This window comes from Ahaetulla prasina, chromosome 2, assembly GCF_028640845.1.
Source record: "Ahaetulla prasina isolate Xishuangbanna chromosome 2, ASM2864084v1, whole genome shotgun sequence".
In the NCBI taxonomy this organism is placed as follows: domain Eukaryota; kingdom Metazoa; phylum Chordata; class Lepidosauria; order Squamata; family Colubridae; genus Ahaetulla; species Ahaetulla prasina.
In genome coordinates this window covers 128,543,642-128,566,242 of record NC_080540.1, presented here as the reverse complement: position 1 = coordinate 128,566,242, position 22,601 = coordinate 128,543,642, and the positions used below count along the sequence as shown (strand labels likewise).

Genomic DNA, 22,601 nt, shown 5'->3' with positions numbered 1-22,601 from the left:
CTCTGAAGATTTATAGCATATGCAAAAGGTGTTCCAACCTGCTCCTTGCAATGAACGTCTAGGTTCTCAATTACATGTAAGTGCTGCACTGCTTTTTACAGAAGTGAACTGAACAGCTGCCAAGAATGCATCCATGAATAGCAAAAAAATAATAACGATTAAAAAAAGCTTGTCATTTCTTTGTTTTTAACCACAAGCTCAGGGAGCTACCTGCTGCCAATTCTCCATATTGGCAGATATCCCACTGGTGACTGAGGCTTTGCTTTTAGGGCATGAAATAAATAGCCATGGACATCATTGTTCCTGGGCAAAGAAAACAACCCACAGCTTGGCCAGCAAAAAAACAACCCTTTTCTGTCTATTGATCCGATCTTTTCTTCTACCATCTTACTGGAGGAATTTACCTTGGATTGAGATGAGCACCTGAAGAAGGCTAGATTTACTGGTCCATCTCTCGGTGCCCTGGAATAATCAAATAAGAGCAAGCAGTTAATTCAACAGCAAGGACTACATGGCATTAAAATGCAGTCATAGCAACTTTTAAGAACAAGGCATTTGCAATGTTCCATGCTCTGCTGACTTCCATTACTACCACAACATTACTGTGTTTAGAGATTCTGGGTAAAACAAACTTTTGGGGCGAGCATAGCATACATACTTTTCTTTACATCTCTAATAAAAAAATTAATGTAAGATAGAATTCTATACTATGCCCATTGAAAGACAAAAAAGATTAATCTAACTGGAAAAACAGTAATAAAAATGAAGGTGCTATAAGGAACACGTATAGAATATATTTTAAAACATTTCTATTATGCGAACGGAGTTTGGTGGATACAATTTTTATGATGGAGTAGGTGGAGGGAAGAGCATTGCCGAAGGAAAAAAACTCTAAAATGAGTTGTGAAGAAATTCTTTCTAATAACAGATGTTAGTTTCATTTGCTACATTCAGTTTATATTTTGTCTGAGCCAAAGTATTATGAGAACTAGATTGCAAATGTATGGGTCCTGCAGCAGGCTTTTTTTAAACAGCTGGTAGCTACAGACAACCCCATATAGTTGGACAATATTGTGGATTAAAACAGTATCTTTGAGCAGCAGATAGAGTAAGCCACCTTGCTGTTTGAATTAAACCATTAAAGAAAGTATTGCAATTGCACACAGTTTATAATGTAATACTGAATAACGCAGATCAAGAGGACTATAGTAAAAGTCAGCAGCAGTTGTTACCTTGCCTATCCAAGTGCCCAGAAGGCTTACGCAAACCTTTCCATTGTCATACAAATTGGGATTCAGTCTGCCACTGCACTGGGAGAGGTAACGGAAGAGTGGGGGAACAGCTGGATAGATGTTGGGGAGTTGGATGTCAAATAAAAAGAGGCCATCTTCATATGGTGTGCGCGTAGGTCCTTTGACTAGTGCTGAGAAGAGATCCTGTGGAGAGGCTATGTATAAGTCCACACAATAATCCATAAAGAGGAACCAGAACAAACTAAAAATGTTACATCCAAACTATTAAGAAAATGCACATAAGCATTTTTTTGGTTTCATATCAAGATGCTTAGTATATACCCCGATAATTCATGCCAGACTGTACTTTGACTAAATGTTCAGAAAAAGTCATCAAAGAAAATTTCTGTTCTACTTAGTCTGAGTAACACAGAAATATTAGCCCATACCAAATAAAAATACTACTATTACGCAAACTGAGTTTATGTATTATTTTGCTGACACTAAACAGATAAGAAACACACACAAAGTCTCTATGAGATAGAGATACCTTATATCTACACTTCCTTTAGTTCCATAATAGAAGTAAGGATATAAATACCACAAATTACACTGGACAAGTTGTTGGTACCTTCTCAGAAAAAATACACAAAGGAGTACTTAATTCATTCAACAAATGATAAAGTTCTGCTACATTTAATAGCTATCTACCAAGCAATGTTAACATTATATTGGCAAAGTTATTGAATTAATTCCTCCTACTCATATATACACGGGTGTTTATTTATCTTGAGGAAAACACAGAACAAATGTAGTTCTTAGTTTTAATTATATGCTAACAGATAAAATGAATTAGGGATTTTTTTTCTTGATGTAAAAAACTGAACATTTTTTTCATTAAGAAATACCTTAGATGTACAGTAACATCATTCTTTTTAGGCATAAAATTATAAACAATATTTAGAAAATTGCACCTAGGAACAATTTTAAAACAGAAGGTATATCTTTCTTTATGTGCAGTGAAGTTCATACACGAAAGTTTACATGACTTACCATTCTGTCTTCAAATGTTTTGACCATGATACCATCTGGCAATGAAGTTGCTAACAAAGCCATTTCTTTCCTAACTGTGCTGAAAAACTTCTTGGCTTCTGGAGGCTGAAATTCCATTTTCTTAAAGGCATGGCTGTCTAATGGAGGAATAAATAAATAAATAAATAAATTGGGGAAGCAGATTACTGGATTTTTTACATTCTCCTTTGCTCCTAACATTTGCTAGAAACTTATTTAAATAATAGGGTTAGTAAAATAGACAAAAATAACTATGATATGCTATCCTTGTAACTAAAAAACATCACTAAACGTATTAACAAATAAGGTAACCATTAACAAATATTGCCAGAGTGCTCAAATGATGCATGTATTAAAATACACTATCTAGCCTGAGCAGGGATCACTAATTTTATTGAAGATTGTTGAACTGAATGCAAATCACGACTGTAAAGACTTCATAGAAGACCAGATAAAGTTACAAGAAGAGAGATATAAAGAGAAAAATTTGAGAGAGGGGTCAGTCCAGATATAGACTTAATGTTATATTTTACACCTGGGTTATATGTTTAGAAAGAAAGTGGGACCATTATAACTTACTTTCAAACACTGGTCCCAATAAAACAGAATTATGAATTTGCAGCTTTCCAGAAATTGCTGGACTTCAATTTCCCTGACACAGACTATGCTGAGTGGAGCTAATAGGTTGGAATATTATTAGAATGCCCTAAGGCAGTGACGGCAAACCTTTTTGCAGTTGTGTGCCAAAAGTGGGGGGAGCATGGGGGGAATCGCATGCCCACACCCATAATGCAATGCCCCCGTGCGTGTCTCACCCCCTGCGCATGCGGGTGCAACCTCCCCCCCGTGCCCCATTTTGGGCCTAGCAGGCCTCCCTGAAGCCTTCAGAGGCCGGAAACGGCTCGTTTTCAAACTTCCGTTAGTCCCGTTTCTCACCCTCCCCAGGCTCCCAGAAAGCTTCCGGAGCCTGGGGAGGGTGAAAACAGCCTCCCGCGGCTCTCCAGAGGCTGGAAATGGCACATTTCTGGACTTCAGGTAGGTTTTTCACCCTCTAGAGGCTCCGGAAGCTTTCCTGGAGCCTCCAGGAGGGTGAAAATGGCCTCCCCCAACCCTCCGGAGGCTGGAAATGACCCGATTCTGGACTTCCGGTAGTCCTGTTTTTTGCCTTTCAGAGCCTCCGTGGAGACCACGTGGAGGCCACGTGGAGACTCCTAGGAGGGGCGGGGCGGGGCGGCATAGGCACGCGTGGCAGAGACCCCAAAATCAGCTGGCTGGTGGGAGGCACGCACGCACGCACGCATGGTGGAACTGATCTAGGGCGACGGCTCGTGTGCCCGCAGAAATGGCTCCACGTGCTACCCGTGGCACGTGTGCCATAGGTTCACCATCACGGCCCTAAGGTCTATCCATAACCCCACTTTAAAAACTAACCTGGAGCACACTCTAACACCGAGAAGACTTCCCCCTTGGCACTGGTGAAGGTAACACCAGGCTTGCCTCCACTCTGCTGACAAAGTACTGGGGTTTCACTGGGCCACTCTGATGCCACTGGTGTCTGTGTCTGAACTTCTCTCTCTTCTTTCTTCTCTGCCTCTGCCATTGCCTCCATCTTTTCTTCTTCCACAATAGCTACGTTGTCCAGAGTTTTCTTCAGATTCTCTTGAAGCTTCTTTATGTCATCTAGAAACTTCTTTTCCCGAGTAGGCTTTTCTGGTTCCACTGTGGGAGAGGTTGGATAGCCTGCCAACAGTTGTTCAACTGTCATATTCTTTAAACTTTCCAAGATCTTGATGGCCTCCTTCAACTCTCGGAAACTCTTTGGGGTTCCTTCCTTGCCTGATTTATCTGTTGTTAGATCAGCCACAGCCATTGCCACAGCACCTTGTACTTGTTCTTCTACCTTTTTCACTTCTTCCACTGGTAGTTCCTCAGGTTCAACTTCCTCAATTTTTGTGTGATCATCTTCCATGAGGCCATTATCTGTCTCCCAGCTATCACTCTCATCCTCCCATTCATCTGAAGAAGCACCACTAGTGCTGCCATCTATGGAATCAAGGTCTGTCTCTTCATCCATTTCAGATTCTATATTGTACAAGTGCTAGAATGAAAAAGAGGAAGAGCGTCAACACATGGCAAAACACGCAATCCATTTTATTTCATGATAAAGTAGTCTGATTTTCCTATATTTAAAAGGGATCAACCACATTAATTGCAAACCCAGAGTTTCTTAAGATGGGCTTCTATCTATCTATCTATCTATCTATCTATCTATCTATCTATCTATCTATCTATCTATCTATCTATCTATCTATCTATCTACACACACACACACACACACACACACACACACACTATATTTAAATAAATAAACAATCTTTTAACAAACAATATTTCTCCATTTATGGAATACCACAAAGGCTGAACTTTCACTAGGAAGCAGACCCTACTACACAATTCATAAATCTGGAATGCTGAACTAGCAATTATCTCTGGAATCAAGGGGATCCTGAGTTCATTGTAGCTATTTGAAAAAATGCTAACTGATGCTGAGAGCTTGCAACAGATCAGAGACCAATATGGATTATTTTTTTAGACTGAAGTTCCCAAGATAGCTGTAACGTTATCTTAATTATCTTTATGCTATTTAACTTCACCTTTGCCATTTCTACTAAGCTGCATGTTTTATAAGACAGTTAAGAGATGGAAATCCCTGAATTAATCCAAAATGACCATTCACTTTTCCTCAGACATTGCTCTGTCTGTAATGGTCAATTTGAATAATCTTTAGTTCCTTACCTCACCAGTACAGAGCATAAGGAGTTAACGCCCTTGATTTTTTTAAGGAATGATTATCCTTCTGGCATTTTTCTGCATTTTCTTTGTACTGTCGTTCAGGCTATCATACACCCACTCTCCCACTTTCAAGGCTGAATAGATAAAATTTAAGTCTATATGCTTTTATAAAATATACATATATCCTTCTGCATATAGGTTTATACAGGATTATGACCTTTATTCTATAATACAAAATAGAGTCATGAAATGGGGGGGAACATTTTTATTTAAAACGATACACCTTATGATGCAGAATTGCACAGACAGCTTGCCTTCACGGAAGGTCCCTCCATGTGATATGATCATGTGTGACAAGAGCAGGGTGGGATATACCGGAGGGCTTTATATCACACAGCCACAGTTCCGGCACTGGTGACTATAATTAAAGGGGAACTGCTCTATTTAAGAAAAGGAAGCCTTGAATGTTATTTAATAGGCTTCTGAAGCAAGAGCAGGCCCTTTACTTGTGTTTTAGTAGCTTCTGTGCTATAATGAAACAAAAAGACAGAGGCAAACTACAATATTTTAAGTAAATTGATGCTCACTGATTTTGTTTTGGAGACAAAAGCAGGAGTTACTTAAAAGACATATTTATTAGAAGCCTTAAAGACTGCATTGAAACATCTTTCAAAATAACAGACCACATTTAGATTCCAAGAATAAAGCAACTATATAACAGCATAAGCTCCTGGGAAGGTACGATTTGATTACTAAAATAAAAAATAAAGAATTACAGCAGCAAATCAGAGCAAACGGTTTTTATTACACAGTATTACTGAGAGGACAATAGAACTAGTATAATGAACTAAGGATGGTAGAGGACATGAAGGCCTGGAGGAATATTGTCTATGGGGCTGTGATGGGTCGGACACGACTTCGCAACTAACAACAACAAAATGAACGGAGCAATTTCTCATATATTCTTGAAAACTCTAATATATGGAAGCCACTTAATAAAAACAAGATAACTAATATCCTACATCAATTGGAAGCAGCTTATTATTTACCTGTGGCAGAACAATTGTCCTGGAATTATCTGCCCATACAACTTCTACTTTACTGCTGAAATCCACTCGGGCCACCTGTCCCACAGAGGGCTAGGGAAACAAAAGCAACCGTTATTTATTTTATAATCTACACCCTACTTTTTTATAACCATCTAAGTCAGGGGTGTCCAAACTTGGTCCCTTTAAGACTTTTGGACTTCAACTCCCAGAGTTCCTCAGCCAGCTTTGCTGGCTGAGGGACTCTGGGAGTTGAAGTCCAAAAGTCTTAAAGGGACCAAGTTTGGACACCCCTGATCTAAGTAAAGTAAGCAAGATAGCTGAGCACACAATAATAATGTAATTTTTTTAAAGCTATGCCATTAAATTTAACAAAAGCACAAATACTAATGCTAAAATAATCCTTATATCAATTCAAATGGCCAGGTTTAAAGAGGCCTATTTTAAGATTAAGAAGGATTTGCTAATCAGGCCCAAAGCCTCTCAACTCCAATGTTTTGTTCCCCCAGGGGCTGCCATATTTTTACAGAAGCCCACAAGAATTTGAACACAAGAGCACAACTATTGAAAAGCATATGGGGTTTCTAATTATCAAGGCAAATTTTGACAGGATGTTGCCTGCTACCCTCCCCAGTTTTACCGCAGGGTAAATTGGTAGACAGAGCAAAGAGAAAGAAACAGACTGGGTCAACAAAGTTAATCTGAAACAAACACTACATGATGGATGCTTATTGCCAGATCCCAATCTGACATTTTAGAACAATCTGGCATTAAGAACATAGGATCTTTGAGATGGAAATTTATCTTTGTAGTACAATTACGTTGCTTCAAAAAAGTGATTATTGACAAGGATAGTTAATTTTCATTCTCTGTAATTCTGCATTCTACAATACCTCACATATTCTTTCCCTTCAGTAGTTGCTTTCAAATAATTTCCAATCTTTATCATTCAATTTTAACTCTCCAATTAAAAACAGCAAAGCAGTTACTGCCATGTTACGAAAGGTACCTCCTCTCTGCACATTTGTATATGACTGGGAGAGTGGGTGGGAGGGTAGGACAGTAAAAAACATTTCCATCCTGGATTGAAGTTCCTAAAGAGATAGTCCCTTTTCTATAGCTCAGCTATGCAGTGTACCAATGATTTTCCCAGGTGAGGAAAAAACTCTCTTTTGAGACATTTAAGAAGAAAGTATTTCTGATGGGAAATTGAGAATCTGAGAAGCACACTTATTCAAGAGGAAGATGGCCTCCTAAAAGAGACTCTAGACAGGCAGATTAAAAACCCTGGTCAGGCAGGAACCTTGTCTCTAACTTCTGGAATAATAATTATTGCCTTTTTCAGGTAAATGATAAACAGGACCAAGAATATAGTACAGCCAGAGGAATTAAGATTGCAACAGCCACCATAACCATTGCTACTAGGAAGATTTCACATACAGCATGCTTTCTAAATTAATTTCAAAGGCAGTGGAGTGTACCTTTAAAAATCCTTTCCACTGTCACAACTATGCCCCCCTTTGGAAGAAAATAAATTTCAACTACTGTACAATATTTGGAAAGCTTGCCATCTAGTGGTGGTTAAGCTCTTGAGTTCTTAACTTTCCAGCTTTCATAGTAAACGGACATAAAATCTGCCTAATTCACATTTAATTGAAAGACTGTAGGAATGTGAATAAAGGCTTCAGGTGATCCATGCCAAGGCCAAACATGTATTCTAACCAGAAGTATGTTGGAGGAAAGTGCAAGAAAGTCAAGGACATCGGGCATATGTAGGCTGGCTAACAAGGAAGCCTTTTAGTTCAAAGCAGAAGACTGTAAATAGATATCTGACGCAACATCTCACTTTTTTCCAGGTCATGGTTCTCACGAATTGTACCAAGAACATACTTTATCACCACTCACCTCATTTTCACCAATTGAAGCACCATCTTCGGCATTGCCAATGCGGATTACAAAATCAGTTGTGCGGAAGCGGAAGTCTGGGTGATCAGCAATGTCATACACACTAACATCCTCCTCCTCACCAATCAGCTGGAAATGATCACACAAAGATAAAGGCCGGTCCATGCACAGAGTCTCAGAGTTCAAAATCTTATGATTCAACCTTGTGTTCCTTTCTTATGTACTGCTATTATGAGGTGACCTTCATAATACTTAAGAGTCTTTTAAAGAGTGGTAACCACTCTTAAATCTATTCTCTCAGAATGTGAGTGGCATTGAAGAGAAGTCATTTGACAGTGCCAGTCCCCTCCTTTTTGCAAAAAAGTATTCCCCCTAAAAGGACATAAAGCTTATGTGTAGTTTATACAGAGCTATCAGAAAACAAGAAGGAAGCTTTTCACCTCACATACTCAACAGCTGACATACTGTATGTAACGTATTTACCTAGCCTTGTGCATAGCATGTTATACTGAAGATGTCTGATAGGGCTCCATACATGGATCTGTATTATGTAAGAACCTGTAAGTATACTATGTTACCGTGTTTCCCCGAAAATAAGACCCTGTCTTATATTTTTTTGAACCCTGAAATAAACGCTTGGCCTTATTGCCATGTGCTCAAAAGCCCGATTGGGCTTATTATCAGGGGATGTCTTATTTTGGGGGAAACAGGGTATAAGCACCATCTACATACATTAATTCAGAGCTGCATTCTCTTCTAGACCGAATTGTATGAACATTTGAAGGTTATCTAAATAGAAAGTTTGATAATGATGATTATGCCTTTGAATCAGTTTTAACTCCTGATGAGCGCCCGGACTAGTCACTGCAGTTTTCTTGGCCAGGTTTTTCAGAAGAGTTTTGCCCTTCCTTCCTTCCTAGGGTTGATCAAGTGACTGGCTCAAGGTCAACCAGCTGGCTTTAGCTCTAGCCTGGACAAATTGAAAAGAAAACGCTCTTCCTCCCCCCTACTCCAAATGTTTTGACATTTGGATAGTTTTTTGTTTAGTTCTTGTAGTTAAATCTTAGTTTAGCTTAATTTAACAGTGAAAAACCAAACTTAGATCCTCTCAGGAGACAGACTGAATACCAACAGAGCCAGTAGAATACTGGGCGCATTTATGTACACCTGCTTTTCCTCCAAAGCTCAGAATGAAATTTTCCTCAAGAATTTTTTTTTTACACCCATTAGCAAAGCAAAATTTTATTCCAGAGGCCAAGAGAAGAAAACAAAAAAACAAAACAATCACACAGCCTTTACTTCTTACCTCCACATCATCTCCACTAGGTCTCAGCTTGAACCATTTCACCACACAGGTACGACCAACATGGTCACCTGACTGCACCACTCCGTACATACCAGGATCCTGAGAAGTCTGAGCTATTTAGGATTGAAGAAAGAAGCATACTCTAGTAAGAGAAAATGATGCACTGTAATTCTGTTTCTCCGTTATTCTGAGAAGTATCCAATACTTGTTTTTTCTTGATTTACACTTTATTGCTGGTGATGAATGAAAAAAAAATAGAAAAACCAAGCTTGGTTGGCTTTGACAGTTAATCAAACTTGTTCTTGCCATAATTGGGTCTGTCCCTGATGGCTCTATTATCCTGAACCTGAGAGCAAGTGCAACTGTGAGTGGTGAGGCCCTGCCTGCCCCAGCTCTAGCTTAGAGAGGGATGGGTTCACATTTCCACTCCCAAGCAGCATGGGATTTCTCAGTTTTCCAAGTTCCTCCAAGGTATTGTTTGCAGCCATCTGCTAACATGGCTTTTAAAATAATGGAGGCATGGAGGAAAAAAACATGAAGATTCACCATATTTAAATCAATGTACTTGTTTTTAACGTATTTGTTCATTTTTTTAAATTGGAAATTTAAAAGGAAATTTGGTTATGAAGGGAAAATGGATATGTAAATTTATATAAATTTATATTTAGTAATATTTAGTAATTAACACAAAATAGTTTGTTGTGTAAGTGACTGCCTGTGAGGGCTCCTGGATTGGGGCTGAAAGGTGAAAGGGAAGCAGTATGCTCCCTTCCATATTTGGGTAGATCAGGTTGCTTTGATAGGAATATATATAGAGGTGGGGGAGGTGGGGAGGTAGAGTTATATAGAGAAAGTTACATATAGAATTAGATAGACAAACAGACAGATAGATAGAAATTTTATAATATGTCTTTATAATATGCCAAAATTAAATTATTCAGGTAATTATATAAAACAATTGTTCTCAGAATCTCCTAGAAAGCATCTTGGGATGGCACCTTTCTCTGACCTTGAGTGGAAGGAGAATTTAGAGTATTTTATACACTAAAATAATATAGTCCTTAAACTATTTAAATTCAGTATCTTACTATTCAATACTTTCAGAAGGAAGCAAATGAAATTTCTGACTTAAAACCTTGCTAAAAATGTAAGTATAAAAGAAACATACATTTTTGTCTTGTGGGAACACTACAATTTGTAGAATTATTTATAAAAGATTCAGATTGTGGAGTTTTTTGTTGACTTTCAATGTGGTAAACGGCTAACTGGCAGTTTCCCAAAATTTCTTTTGCTAAAGACTTGATCCACCAGTAAGTCAGATGACTACTACAAGAGAACATCTGGACTGAAAGCAAACAATGTGTTCAATTTTTTTTGTTCTTGTTCATATATTTGAAGAAAAATTTTGAGAGTCAGAAAAGCAGTGTTCTACTTAATGAGAGATCCTGTTCCAATAATATAGAAAAGGGCTACATTCTGACATTTAAAAAAGTCCTAAAGATTGCTATTCTGTAAACTATTGATTCAAGAAATCAGCATTTTCCAAATTGGGATTATTTCTACAACTGTTGGGTCTGGTTGACTGGGGTGCTGGTAGTAATAATATTTATATGTATAAGGAAAAAAGCTACATTATTTTAATTACAGAAGTAGTATGATGAAGAGTACAACTGCTGTTGTCATATAATCCCTGGGTCATTGAAAACTACAACTTCCAGAATTCCTAGTCAGCATTATCCAGACTGACTGATATTACAAAGCTGTAATGCCAACTCATCTAGGCTTCAGCAGGATAAGAAAAGATGCATGAGACACTACTGGCAATTTGAAAATCCAGATTGAAAAATTCATGTATAAATTGTTACTAATAAACACATTATCCAGAGGAAATGCATTTCACCAATTACCTCTTTTATCTACTACAAAATCCCCAGGGCAAAACTCATTATTGTCCAAATGATGGACAGGAAAGAGCTCATTGGAACGAATATTTTTCTCCACTGTGCCATCCTGCCACATCACATCTGCTGATGTCATCGTGGTCACCACTTCTACAGCAACCCTGTTACCAACAAGGATAGAAAATTACTAAGGAAAAGTATCACAGCAAGTCAGGGTAAAGATTAAAAAGAACGGTGGCATTTTAAAACAGCATAAAGAATTGACTTTAAAGCTGGAACTAATACTAAGGCAGCTTTTGAGAGACCAGACAAAAGCTGGTCTGTTGAACAAAATGATAGGGATTAAGCAGGCTCCCAGAACACCATGATGGAAATTATGCTACAATGGAGCAAAAGGCATAGTCTTTATTGGGGAAGGTTGTACTACAGAGCTGCCATTTTCTTGAAATTATGAATGAATCATTTCTATTTCATCCCAGACTGGATAGTGAACAGGAAATATAAAAAATTACAAAGCAATAATATCTTTCCAAAACTAATATGTGATATTTTAATATCCTATGCTGGTGCTCACAATCAGCTCAGGCCAAGCTATAGAAGAATAAATCAAACTTGCCTTCAAAATGCGTGGAGGGTTGGGGTTCCATGTAATTTTGGGGACAGAGAATTCCATAAAATGGGGGTTATCAAAAACAACAGCTTTCTACACCACATATACCTCACAAGGGGTATAGACTGGCTCTCCAGATTTATAGGGTGTAGATGTATAGAGTCTTCTGCTTAAGCAGGGAGTTGGACTAGAAGACCAAGGTCCCTTCCAATTCTGTTATTTTTAGTCTGGACAGGCAGATTCAAAGCCGATAAAGCATTACCTGTTATATCCTGGTGCTTCAGTATCTAATGCTTTAAAAGAAATGAGCAATGTTTTGAATTGGGCAAGGTACCAAGAATTGTCTTGCCAGAAACCGCCCTTGGCTTTCCAAAAAGGTTATTATTTTAATAATTATCATCAGTGGGGTAAATGTCAATATATTGGGGTTTGATTAGTGCAAAAAGAACACTGAGTCAGCTGATTATTTTTGATAAAAGCTTTTATGCTTTGCTTAACTTTTTCTTCCCTAAGGAAGGTATACAATTTAATTGGATATCTGTTAAGATAGATCAAGCAATATCTTAAATGATATAACTTGAAAAATGTATCCGTAGTTTGCAGGCAACACAAATCTTCCTATATTCTCAATAAGAGACATGTTTTTATTATTGATATGTTTTAAAGTTATGTTACCAAGAAATTAGATCAGGTTAATGTGACATGTATAGGTAGGGTGATATGAGCTCTGGTCTTACCTGTCACCTGGTTTAAATTCCCGGGAAACCTTGGTTTTCTTTTTCTTATGTTTCCTTTTGAGATTTTTAATAGAAAGCGGGATACTTTTTTTGCGACCTGTACCACTGCCGCTTTGAGAAGAGGCCGTGGAGCTGGCAGAAGATGTTACAGAACTGGTGTCATCTGTGTCATCGGCTGCTTCATCATCAGCATCCTGTTCTATAGACTGCAGATTGTAGTCTGAGGAGCCATCCTCCGTTTCAGTACAAAGGCTGGTTGCAACTGCAGCCCAGCTCCTTCACAAGACAAGCCTTTCCTTGTTTCGTCAATGTGCTCTCTTTTTGCATCCTGCATGCCTATAATGTCACCGACAGAGTCCTCTGCTCCACATTTCAAGTTGGCTTTATGATGTTCAGGCTGTTGATCACCTGCTGCAGCAGATTCTCCTTCAGGGAGATCAAGGGTACTCTGAGCATCTGGGGAACATGACATGATCTTCACTATTTGTTTCTTCAGTAGTCTCCTTACCTACAGAGGAATCAGCACAGGTCAAGAAACACATAAATTTCCCACCACTTAAAAGAAATGAGCAATGTTTTGAATTGGGCAAGGTACCAAGAATTGTCTTGCCAGAAACCGCCCTTGGCTTTCCAAAAAGGTTATTATTTTAATAATTATCATCAGTGGGGTAAATGTCAATATATTGGGGTTTGATTAGTGCAAAAAGAACACTGAGTCAGCTGATTATTTTTGATAAAAGCTTTTATGCTTTGCTTAACTTTTTCTTCCCTAAGGAAGGTATACAATTTAATTGGATATCTGTTAAGATAGATCAAGCAATATCTTAAATGATATAACTTGAAAAATGTATCCGTAGTTTGCAGGCAACACAAATCTTCCTATATTCTCAATAAGAGACATGTTTTTATTATTGATATGTTTTAAAGTTATGTTACCAAGAAATTAGATCAGGTTAATGTGACATGTATAGGTAGGGTGATATGAGCTCTGGTCTTACCTGTCACCTGGTTTAAATTCCCGGGAAACCTTGGTTTTCTTTTTCTTATGTTTCCTTTTGAGATTTTTAATAGAAAGCGGGATACTTTTTTTGCGACCTGTACCACTGCCGCTTTGAGAAGAGGCCGTGGAGCTGGCAGAAGATGTTACAGAACTGGTGTCATCTGTGTCATCGGCTGCTTCATCATCAGCATCCTGTTCTATAGACTGCAGATTGTAGTCTGAGGAGCCATCCTCCCGTTTCAGTACAAAGGCTGGTTGCAACTGCAGCCCAGCTCCTTCACAAGACAAGCCTTTCCTTGTTTCGTCAATGTGCTCTCTTTTTGCATCCTGCATGCCTATAATGTCACCGACAGAGTCCTCTGCTCCACATTTCAAGTTGGCTTTACGATGTTCAGGCTGTTGATCACCTGCTGCAGCAGATTCTCCTTCAGGGAGATCAAGGGTACTCTGAGCATCTGGGGAACATGACATGATCTTCACTATTTGTTTCTTCAGTAGTCTCCTTACCTACAGAGGAATCAGCACAGGTCAAGAAACACATAAATTTCCCACCACTTAAAAGAAATGAGCAATGTTTTGAATTGGGCAAGGTACCAAGAATTGTCTTGCCAGAAACCGCCCTTGGCTTTCCAAAAAGGTTATTATTTTAATAATTATCATCAGTGGGGTAAATGTCAATATATTGGGGTTTGATTAGTGCAAAAAGAACACTGAGTCAGCTGATTATTTTTGATAAAAGCTTTTATGCTTTGCTTAACTTTTTCTTCCCTAAGGAAGATATACAATTTAATTGGATATCTGTTAAGATAGATCAAGCAATATCTTAAATGATATAACTTGAAAAATGTATCCGTAGTTTGCAGGCAACACAAATCTTCCTATATTCTCAATAAGAGACATGTTTTTATTATTGATATGTTTTAAAGTTATGTTACCAAGAAATTAGATCAGGTTAATGTGACATGTATAGGTAGGATGATATGAACTCTGGTCTTACCTGTCACCTGGTTTAAATTCCCGGGAAACCTTGGTTTTCTTTTTCTTATGTTTCCTTTTGAGATTTTTAATAGAAAGCGGGATACTTTTTTTGCGACCTGTACCACTGCCGCTTTGAGAAGAGGCCGTGGAGCTGGCAGAAGATGTTACAGAACTGGTGTCATCTGTGTCATCGGCTGCTTCATCATCAGCATCCTGTTCTATAGACTGCAGATTGTAGTCTGAGGAGCCATCCTCCCGTTTCAGTACAAAGGCTGGTTGCAACTGCAGCCCAGCTCCTTCACAAGACAAGCCTTTCCTTGTTTCGTCAATGTGCTCTCTTTTTGCATCCTGCATGCCTATAATGTCACCGACAGAGTCCTCTGCTCCACATTTCAAGTTGCCTTTATGATGTTCAGGCTGTTGCTCACCTGCTGCAGCATCCCCAGCCACGTGAACAAAATTCAGGCAAATGGGGTTATCAAAACAACAGCTTTCTACACCACATATACCTCACAAGGGGTATAGACTGGCTCTCCAGATTTATAGGGTGTAGATGTATAGAGTCTTCTGCTTAAGCAGGGAGTTGGACTAGAAGACCAAGGTCCCTTCCAATTCTGTTATTTTTAGTCTGGACAGGCAGATTCAAAGCCGATAAAGCATTACCTGTTATATCCTGGTGCTTCAGTATCTAATGCTTTAAAAGAAATTGAGTCATTTTTTAAAAACTCATGGCTTAAACACATACTCTTATACATATAACGTGTTTCCCCAAAAATAGGACATGTCCTGAAAATAAGGCCAAGCCTGATTTTTGGGGTGGCCTAAATATACACACTCCGCAGAAAATAAGCCCCCCCTTTCACACATACACAGGTCCCTCACCCCCCCACCCTCCCAAGGTAACCACATCTCTGCAAACTCCTGCGCTCGCTGCCCCTTTCACCGCCCACGGCACTGACCATAGATCTCGAGCACCTGCTCCTGCGCCATGGTGGTTGCCCACCTGCTCTCGCCCAGGCACTGTGTCCGCATAGCCCATGCTACCGAGGGCCCACCACAGCAGCCCCAGTGCAAGCATAGCCGCCCCAGGACTTCCTTGGCAGAGTGGCCACTGGTGGCAGAGAGGCCTCCATGTGTGGTGGGCAATTGTAGAGGCCTGGTGCATCCCGCAACTAGATGTGGGTCTCAGTGGTGATGGCTAAGGTGCTGCAGGTGCTGCTGCTGCTGCTGCCGCCGTCTGTCAAGGCCTGGTGGCCCCCTGCGGCCAATCTCAGCCACAGGCAAGAAGTATTGGCTGTGGCTGGGCCAGCCGAATTGTGTCTGTTGGGGCTGCCCTTGGTGCGGTTGCCCAGAGTCTCGCTGCCAGGCTCCTGGAAAGAGTAAACTAGACCTGCAATCAGAGCAGAGAGGAGCGTGGGGGAAGGGGAGGCCTCCGATGACTGTCACCATAGAGTGGGAAGAACATTCCCAGAGCGGCAGCTGCCCTGGCTGGGGTTTGGAAGCTGCAGAGGCAGTTTGGGGGAGAGAAAGAAAGAATTCTGCTGCTTCTGCTTTTGGCTGCATGCAAGGAAAGCAGCAGAAGCAGCAGAAGTCTTTCTTTTTCTCCCCCAAACTCTGCCTCTGCAGCTTCCAAACCCCAGCCAGGGCAGCGGCCACTCTTGGAGTGTGCTTCCCACTCTATGGTGATGGCTAGAGCTGGACCCTGCAGGAAGAGCTGCCCCAAGTTATGGTTTCCGTGAGGGTGGTGGGCGCCGGAAGCAATGACTACGAGCTCAAGGACCTGGTACTCATCGGCTTCGCCCACATCGACGTGGTGAGGCCTGGGAGGCGTGTGAGTAGGGGGGTGGGGACAGGCACTCGTGTGGCTTGGTGCCTTTGGGCTGCTCGCGTTCCACAGACACACACACACATACCATGGGAGGGGAGGGGCTTGATGGCAGCGCATGAAGGAAGCCTCTCTCTGCCGGACTCCCAGCTGTGAGTGCGCAGGCGCCCAGGGCCTTCTGCACCCCCGAAATAATAAAACCCCACTGATAATAAGGCCAAGCCCTTATTTCGGGGTTCAGAAGAAAATAAGACCCTGTCTTATTTTCGGGGAAACATGGTATATAGTACAGTACAGTACAGTATATAGTATATGTATACTACCATAATGGTGCTTACACTACAAGGAAATAGTGTAATAGCTAAGTATGCAGAAAATTATTAAAATGGTTATATTTCATAATCTGTTAGTCATTTTAAAAAGTTACCCTAATAAATTCTTTAGAAATACTGACGAGTCAAATAGAACGTTATGAATAAATTCCAAAATTTGTAACAGACTTTTATTTCAGAATATGGAGAGTTTAAAATATTAACTTTTTACAGGGAGAAAACATTATTTATATATACTGAGACACTTCTGTAACTGGATTTTAGCAAGAAATCTATTGAACATTAAGGTGTTTTCAGACAGAGAACAAGTGTGTATATTACAGTACCTTTTCAGGCTTTACATTGGATACGAAACAAGGACAGGCCATCTGCAATATTAAACACCATCATTTTGGTATTACTATTGAATGCAAAGGATTGTTAACAGAGGTAGAATACATTTAGAAAATTATTCCAGTTTTGGAAACATTTCATTCACATTTTCATTTATATTGTAATCCCTAAAATAAATGAAAGAAGTAAGATTTTACAGTTATGTTTTTCCTCAGAAGAAAATGCTACTTTGAAAGAAAAAAATACTATTGCTTGAAACCCATTCAGGCAGAATGTTAACTGTGTAATCCTTGCGTAGATGGTTAGCCATGCTTTGAAACCTGACAGAGTCTTCTACTTTTTAGATCTCTAAACATGCATGGGAAGTTTAGTGTTAGCTAAGAAATGTAAAACATACTTTTAATAATTTAAATATTAAATATTATTTTCATCACTATGACATACATAGGCTTTCTTTTTTTCACTGTCGTTTTACTCTATTGGTGATGTGTTTTTTTATTTCACTATTTTAATGTAAGGAAAAAATGCAAAGCTTGGTTTTGCCACCATGGAAAATGCTATGTATTCTTTGGTGAATGAGATTTAACAGATCCAGATTAAAGAATGTGCAACTGAAATCTGATTATAGTTTTAGATTAATCACAAAACTGCCTATAAAATTAAGAAATGGGTGCAGTGATTGGAAATATTGGCTATGAAATATCAAAGGCATACATTTATTCAATGTTACTATGATTGTAAAACAGCAAGATACTGATTTACACGAAATATAGATTCTAATATTTAAAAAATGTTAAACATGCAGAATAGATTGCTTGTTATTTATGAAATACTTAAAACAGCGCTCTACAACATAAATTCTGAATGAATCAGCATTTCAAATTTGGATTTTAATCCAGATTTTATCTAAAATAATAGACAAAGGTTTTGAAATATATCAAAATTAGACCTATGTTACTACTGTATGCATAAACAACAAGCATTTTCATGTGAAAAATATGATACACAACAGTACTCAGGGTCTCAACTATTTAAAAAGTTGCCATATGAAAACAAATCCCACTATTTATCAATTAATTCAAACAAAAGAACACTATGTATTTTCTCTTGAATGATCAACTATCATATGAATTTCCCTCCAATGTTACAGGAATTCAGTTCACAATTCTGGAATTGCTTAACATTTATTTTTTCCTATTCCCTTGCTGAAAAATAAATTGGAAATATAACAACACTAATAATTAAAGTTTATGCTAACCATGATTAAGCAATCAATTAATATTATGCTTCTTAAAATATGACCTGGGAGATAGAATTAAAAAAAGGAATGTCATCCTCAAAGATCATTCCACATTCTTAACCATGGCAGAAATTGGCAATAGTGGGGATATACAGAGCCAAACAAGAACAGTTAAAAGTAATGAACAAAGCAGAATTCTCAGAAATTGTTCAATATTCTCAGCTAACTTTTATCAGGGCAAGTACCTTCTTAGAAGCTGATCCTTCTCCTAGAACACAGTTTCTCTCTGGACATTCACACGTGATTTTTGCTGGCTCCACTTTCTCCGGAAATACATACAGACACCTTTCTCCAAGCTGCCGTTCAGCATGGTCAAAACAACCCAGACGTTTTACTCTATTAAAAGCGAAAGTGAAAGTAGTGTCACCTTACTACTGGATGGTATCTTCTTCCTGATTCTTCAGTGTTGGCTGAAATGTCTAAACTGTTTCAAGTATATGCACAGTGATACACTATTTGGGAAATCACTATTTGGGAAATCAAAGCGATAACTACTTTCTAATTTTACAAAAATTTAGAGTAAACTCAGTAAAAAAGATTTACTAATGGAGAACATTCCTATGGCATGTACAGAAATAGGTCATGGGGTATATGGGTATGCGCACATGTGTGCACACACATTCACACAAGTACATGGCTGGAAAGCTTTATTCCTTCAGCGCTCAGTTAGCTCACACCTTTGTATAAAACTGCTAATGATGTAACTTCTATATTGAGCAAAGTGCACAATTACTGGGCCCTCCAAATAAACATTTCCTAAAAATTTATTTACTTATTTAAAACACTTATATAGCTCCCCATTTTAAAATCAATTTAGGATGAGACAGGAAAACAGAAGGCTAGGTCTGAGATGAGGAGTCATATAATGTCATACGATGGCCATTCCCAATATAAGCTTTGGTTGTAAGAAAGATAATTCTTAGAGTTTTCAAAATCAGCATGCTCAGCAACTCACATTTATGCATTTCTTAATATCGTTTTCAGATATATAATTCCATTACATGATGTATTTGCTTTGGTTTAGTTGATGTAAAACATATCACGAAAAAAAAATGATTCACAAAACTACAGTGGGTAGCTCCCCTCTCCCCAAACCAAATCAACAGTATGTTTCTAGTATAAAGCAGAGGAAGGTTCAGCTTGGTTTGTTCGTGTTTTGTGTTTTTTTAAAAAATATTTTTATTCAAAGATTAAAAAAACAGTAATAAAAAGCTGGTACAAAATAAATAATTATAATAAAATAAATAATACAAATAGAATTAAAGAAAGAAAAAGAGGAAAATATATAAAAAGAAAATTGAAGGAACAGAAAATTAAGGCAAAACAAAAAAGGGAAAGAAAAAAAAAGATATTTAAGAAAATGATTTCTGATTTTGATTATAGTGGATACTAGCAAACTTGGTATTTTTCCTCTCTAATTTTTCTTTAAACTGATACTCTGAAGATCTCTTTTAGCTCTGAAGTAATTGTAATTCAAATGTGCTTAAGATAGTGAGGCTTTAGCCTTACAGAGTCCCCCTGTGGCTATGAGCTTGATGTCAGCTCATGGTGCTTGAGTTGACTATAATCCTGCAGTCTTCTTGCAAGGAGAAGTACAGGTAGTCCTTCACTTACAACAGTTCATTTAATGACCATTCAAAGTTACAATGGCACTGAAACAAATAACTATTGACCATATTTCACAGTTACGAACTCTGCAGCATCCCCATAATCATGTGATCAAAATTCATATGCTTGGCAACTGGTTCATACTTATGAACGTTGCTGTGTCCCAAGGTCATGTGACCTTTGGACAAGCAGAGTCAATGGCAAAGCCAGATTCACTTAACAACCAGGTTACTAACTTCACTTAACAACTATGGTAAGAAAGGTCATAAAATTGGGCAAAACTCATTTAACAAATGTCTCACTTAACAACAAAAACTTTGGGCTCCATTGTGGTCGTATGTCGAGGACTATCTGTAGTAAGAGCAGTAAGATCCAAGAAAGGGAAACTATAAAACAATGCATTTTATGAAAGTAAGTAGTTATTCTACTTTTATCAATTCAAAGACATGAAACAAGCAGGCCTTTTCGGAAGCTGGTATGAACTGTTTCTTACCTAGATAAATTCTCTTGGGTGATTAAAGATGGTGGTGGGCTTATACTATCAGTTCCCCCAGGACAGAAGCTCTTAGTGATCCAAGTAACTTTCAGTTCTACTACTTGTACCTAAAGAAGAAAAGGTTGGATTGTAAGAGAAATATTTCATTAAGATGTCCTTGTACTCTGTAACTGTTTACAAAATCAACATACAATTTCTGATGAAATTTCTTTTCTGAGCCCCACTTTGTCTCAAATTCTGAATTTCCTTTTGATTTCCATCTTTTTCTGCGATATAATCCCAAAAAATCCTAATAATCCTAATATTAATTATGCAATTTAAAGAGATGTACAACATATTAGACATTTAAAAAAAAAAATATCATCCAGTTCTTCAACATAGGCCAAACCAGAAAACAGACAGCACAAAAATTGCATTATAGGACTCTACTTTTCCCAGGGCTGAATTATTTCCTGTTTTTTCTTCTTTGTTCCTGCATACTTTCTTCAAGGTTATCTCTACATTCCTTTGCATTTACTTGTCAAAAGACATTCTTTCCTGAGGGTTTTTCTGATTAAATACTAACAATCTAATATCCAAATGGACGCAACTTCTATATTATAGACCTTTTCTATTAGGAATTTAAATCTATGAACTGAGTAAGAAAAGAAAACACTGAAACGGAATTGTTTCTAAAACAGCAGGCTACTCCCTCTCTTAGTTTACAAAGACATTTCAAGACTACACACCAAGCTTTGTTTTGGGGAAAATCCAAATGATATTTCATAATAGGGTTATCTCGCTGAAACATACCTCTTCTACCACAACTCTGAATTTGCTCTTCGTACTGAGTACAGGTTTCACTCCTGAAAGCCACTGCACATTTGAGAAGACTTTTGAAGGACCAATGAGAACTTGCCCAGGATAAAAGCCATATGAATCATCAAAAAACAGGCCCTGAAAAATGAAGCAAAACCAGAAGTACAAATCAGATATGAATTAAATCACAGTCGACCCTAGTTGAACGAATTTTCCACATTTTATCTTAATTTTATCATTATAGAAATGCTTAAGAAGTTGGGGGTCATCTTCCTGCACATAATAAATTCTCCTTTCTGCTATTGTCTTTCTAACTACAAAAATCTCATGCCTAATTATGATTGGCTAAAGTACAAGGAATTCAGGGCTGCCAAGAAATGGACAAGTCATTTCAATTCACTACAACAACAGTCTTCTATTAACCTGTATCCAGATAACTTCGTCAGCCTTTGGGGATAAATTCTGTAATATATCTATAAGTAAATTCCTTACTTATAAAGCTGGCAACAACTGTTACTTTAGGCACACATGGTCAAACATTCAGGAAGACAAAGACGAGACTATTAGCTCATACAAACAGGACTTGAGATCAATAGCTTATCTATTTCTACATCTTCAACATCTATCTATGTTGAGAAGGGCCAGGTTTTGCTGCATGAAGCATTTTATTTTTCCTTATTTTTCCTAGCAAAAATAATTGTCAACCATTTATTTTTAGGCAAGAGAAAATATAGTATATACTAAATTAAAAACATCTTAATAGGATCAAAACTGGTAGTGGTTTGGAACTGCATGGACAATAGGATTGTATCCATCTGAATGATTTTTGGCTTCAAATACCTGCATAACAGTTTGGTCCTAAGCTGCTATTCCCAGATGGAAAAACATGCTTAACTATTTTATCACATTACATAATAACATAACTCCCCCCACCCCATTCTTTCCCAAATTCTTAACATTGAATAAACTTTCAACTATAGATAGTCTTCAATTTACAACCACTTAAAGTTACAAGGATACTGCAAAAAGTAACTTATGACCATTTTTCACACTTATGACTGCTGCAGCATCCCCCAGCCACGTGAACAAAATTCAGGCAAATGGGAGGCAAATTTATGATAGTTGCACTGTCCTGGGGTCATACGATCCCCACCCAACCGTCCCAGTCAGCTTCCAATAAGCAAAGTCAACGTGAAAATCAAGATTCGCTTAATGACCGAATGGTTCACCTAACAACTGTTGCAAAAAAGGATGTAAAATGGGGCAAAATTCACTTAACAACTTCCTTGTTTAGCAATCAAAATTTTGGGCTCAATTGTGGTCAAGGACT

At 38.2% G+C, this 22,601-nt stretch overlaps 1 protein-coding gene across 1 annotated transcript in view; it reads right to left on the bottom strand.

The window, feature by feature from the left end:
• UBE2O (ubiquitin conjugating enzyme E2 O) overlaps window positions 1-22,601 on the bottom strand; it is an 84,082-nt gene that overhangs the window by 4,456 nt on the left and 57,025 nt on the right. The window contains exons 6-18 of the mRNA XM_058168933.1: window positions 21,266-21,409; window positions 20,471-20,580; window positions 18,555-18,705; window positions 17,063-17,104; window positions 13,600-14,108; window positions 11,261-11,415; window positions 9,354-9,466; window positions 8,048-8,176; window positions 6,146-6,235; window positions 3,735-4,401; window positions 2,286-2,422; window positions 1,233-1,436; window positions 405-462 (exon numbers count right to left, since the gene is read on the bottom strand). Of these exons, the coding sequence (XP_058024916.1) occupies window positions 405-462; window positions 1,233-1,436; window positions 2,286-2,422; window positions 3,735-4,401; window positions 6,146-6,235; window positions 8,048-8,176; window positions 9,354-9,466; window positions 11,261-11,415; window positions 13,600-14,108; window positions 17,063-17,104; window positions 18,555-18,705; window positions 20,471-20,580; window positions 21,266-21,409 (2,509 nt within the window). The remainder of the gene's footprint in view (window positions 1-404; window positions 463-1,232; window positions 1,437-2,285; window positions 2,423-3,734; window positions 4,402-6,145; window positions 6,236-8,047; window positions 8,177-9,353; window positions 9,467-11,260; window positions 11,416-13,599; window positions 14,109-17,062; window positions 17,105-18,554; window positions 18,706-20,470; window positions 20,581-21,265; window positions 21,410-22,601) is intronic.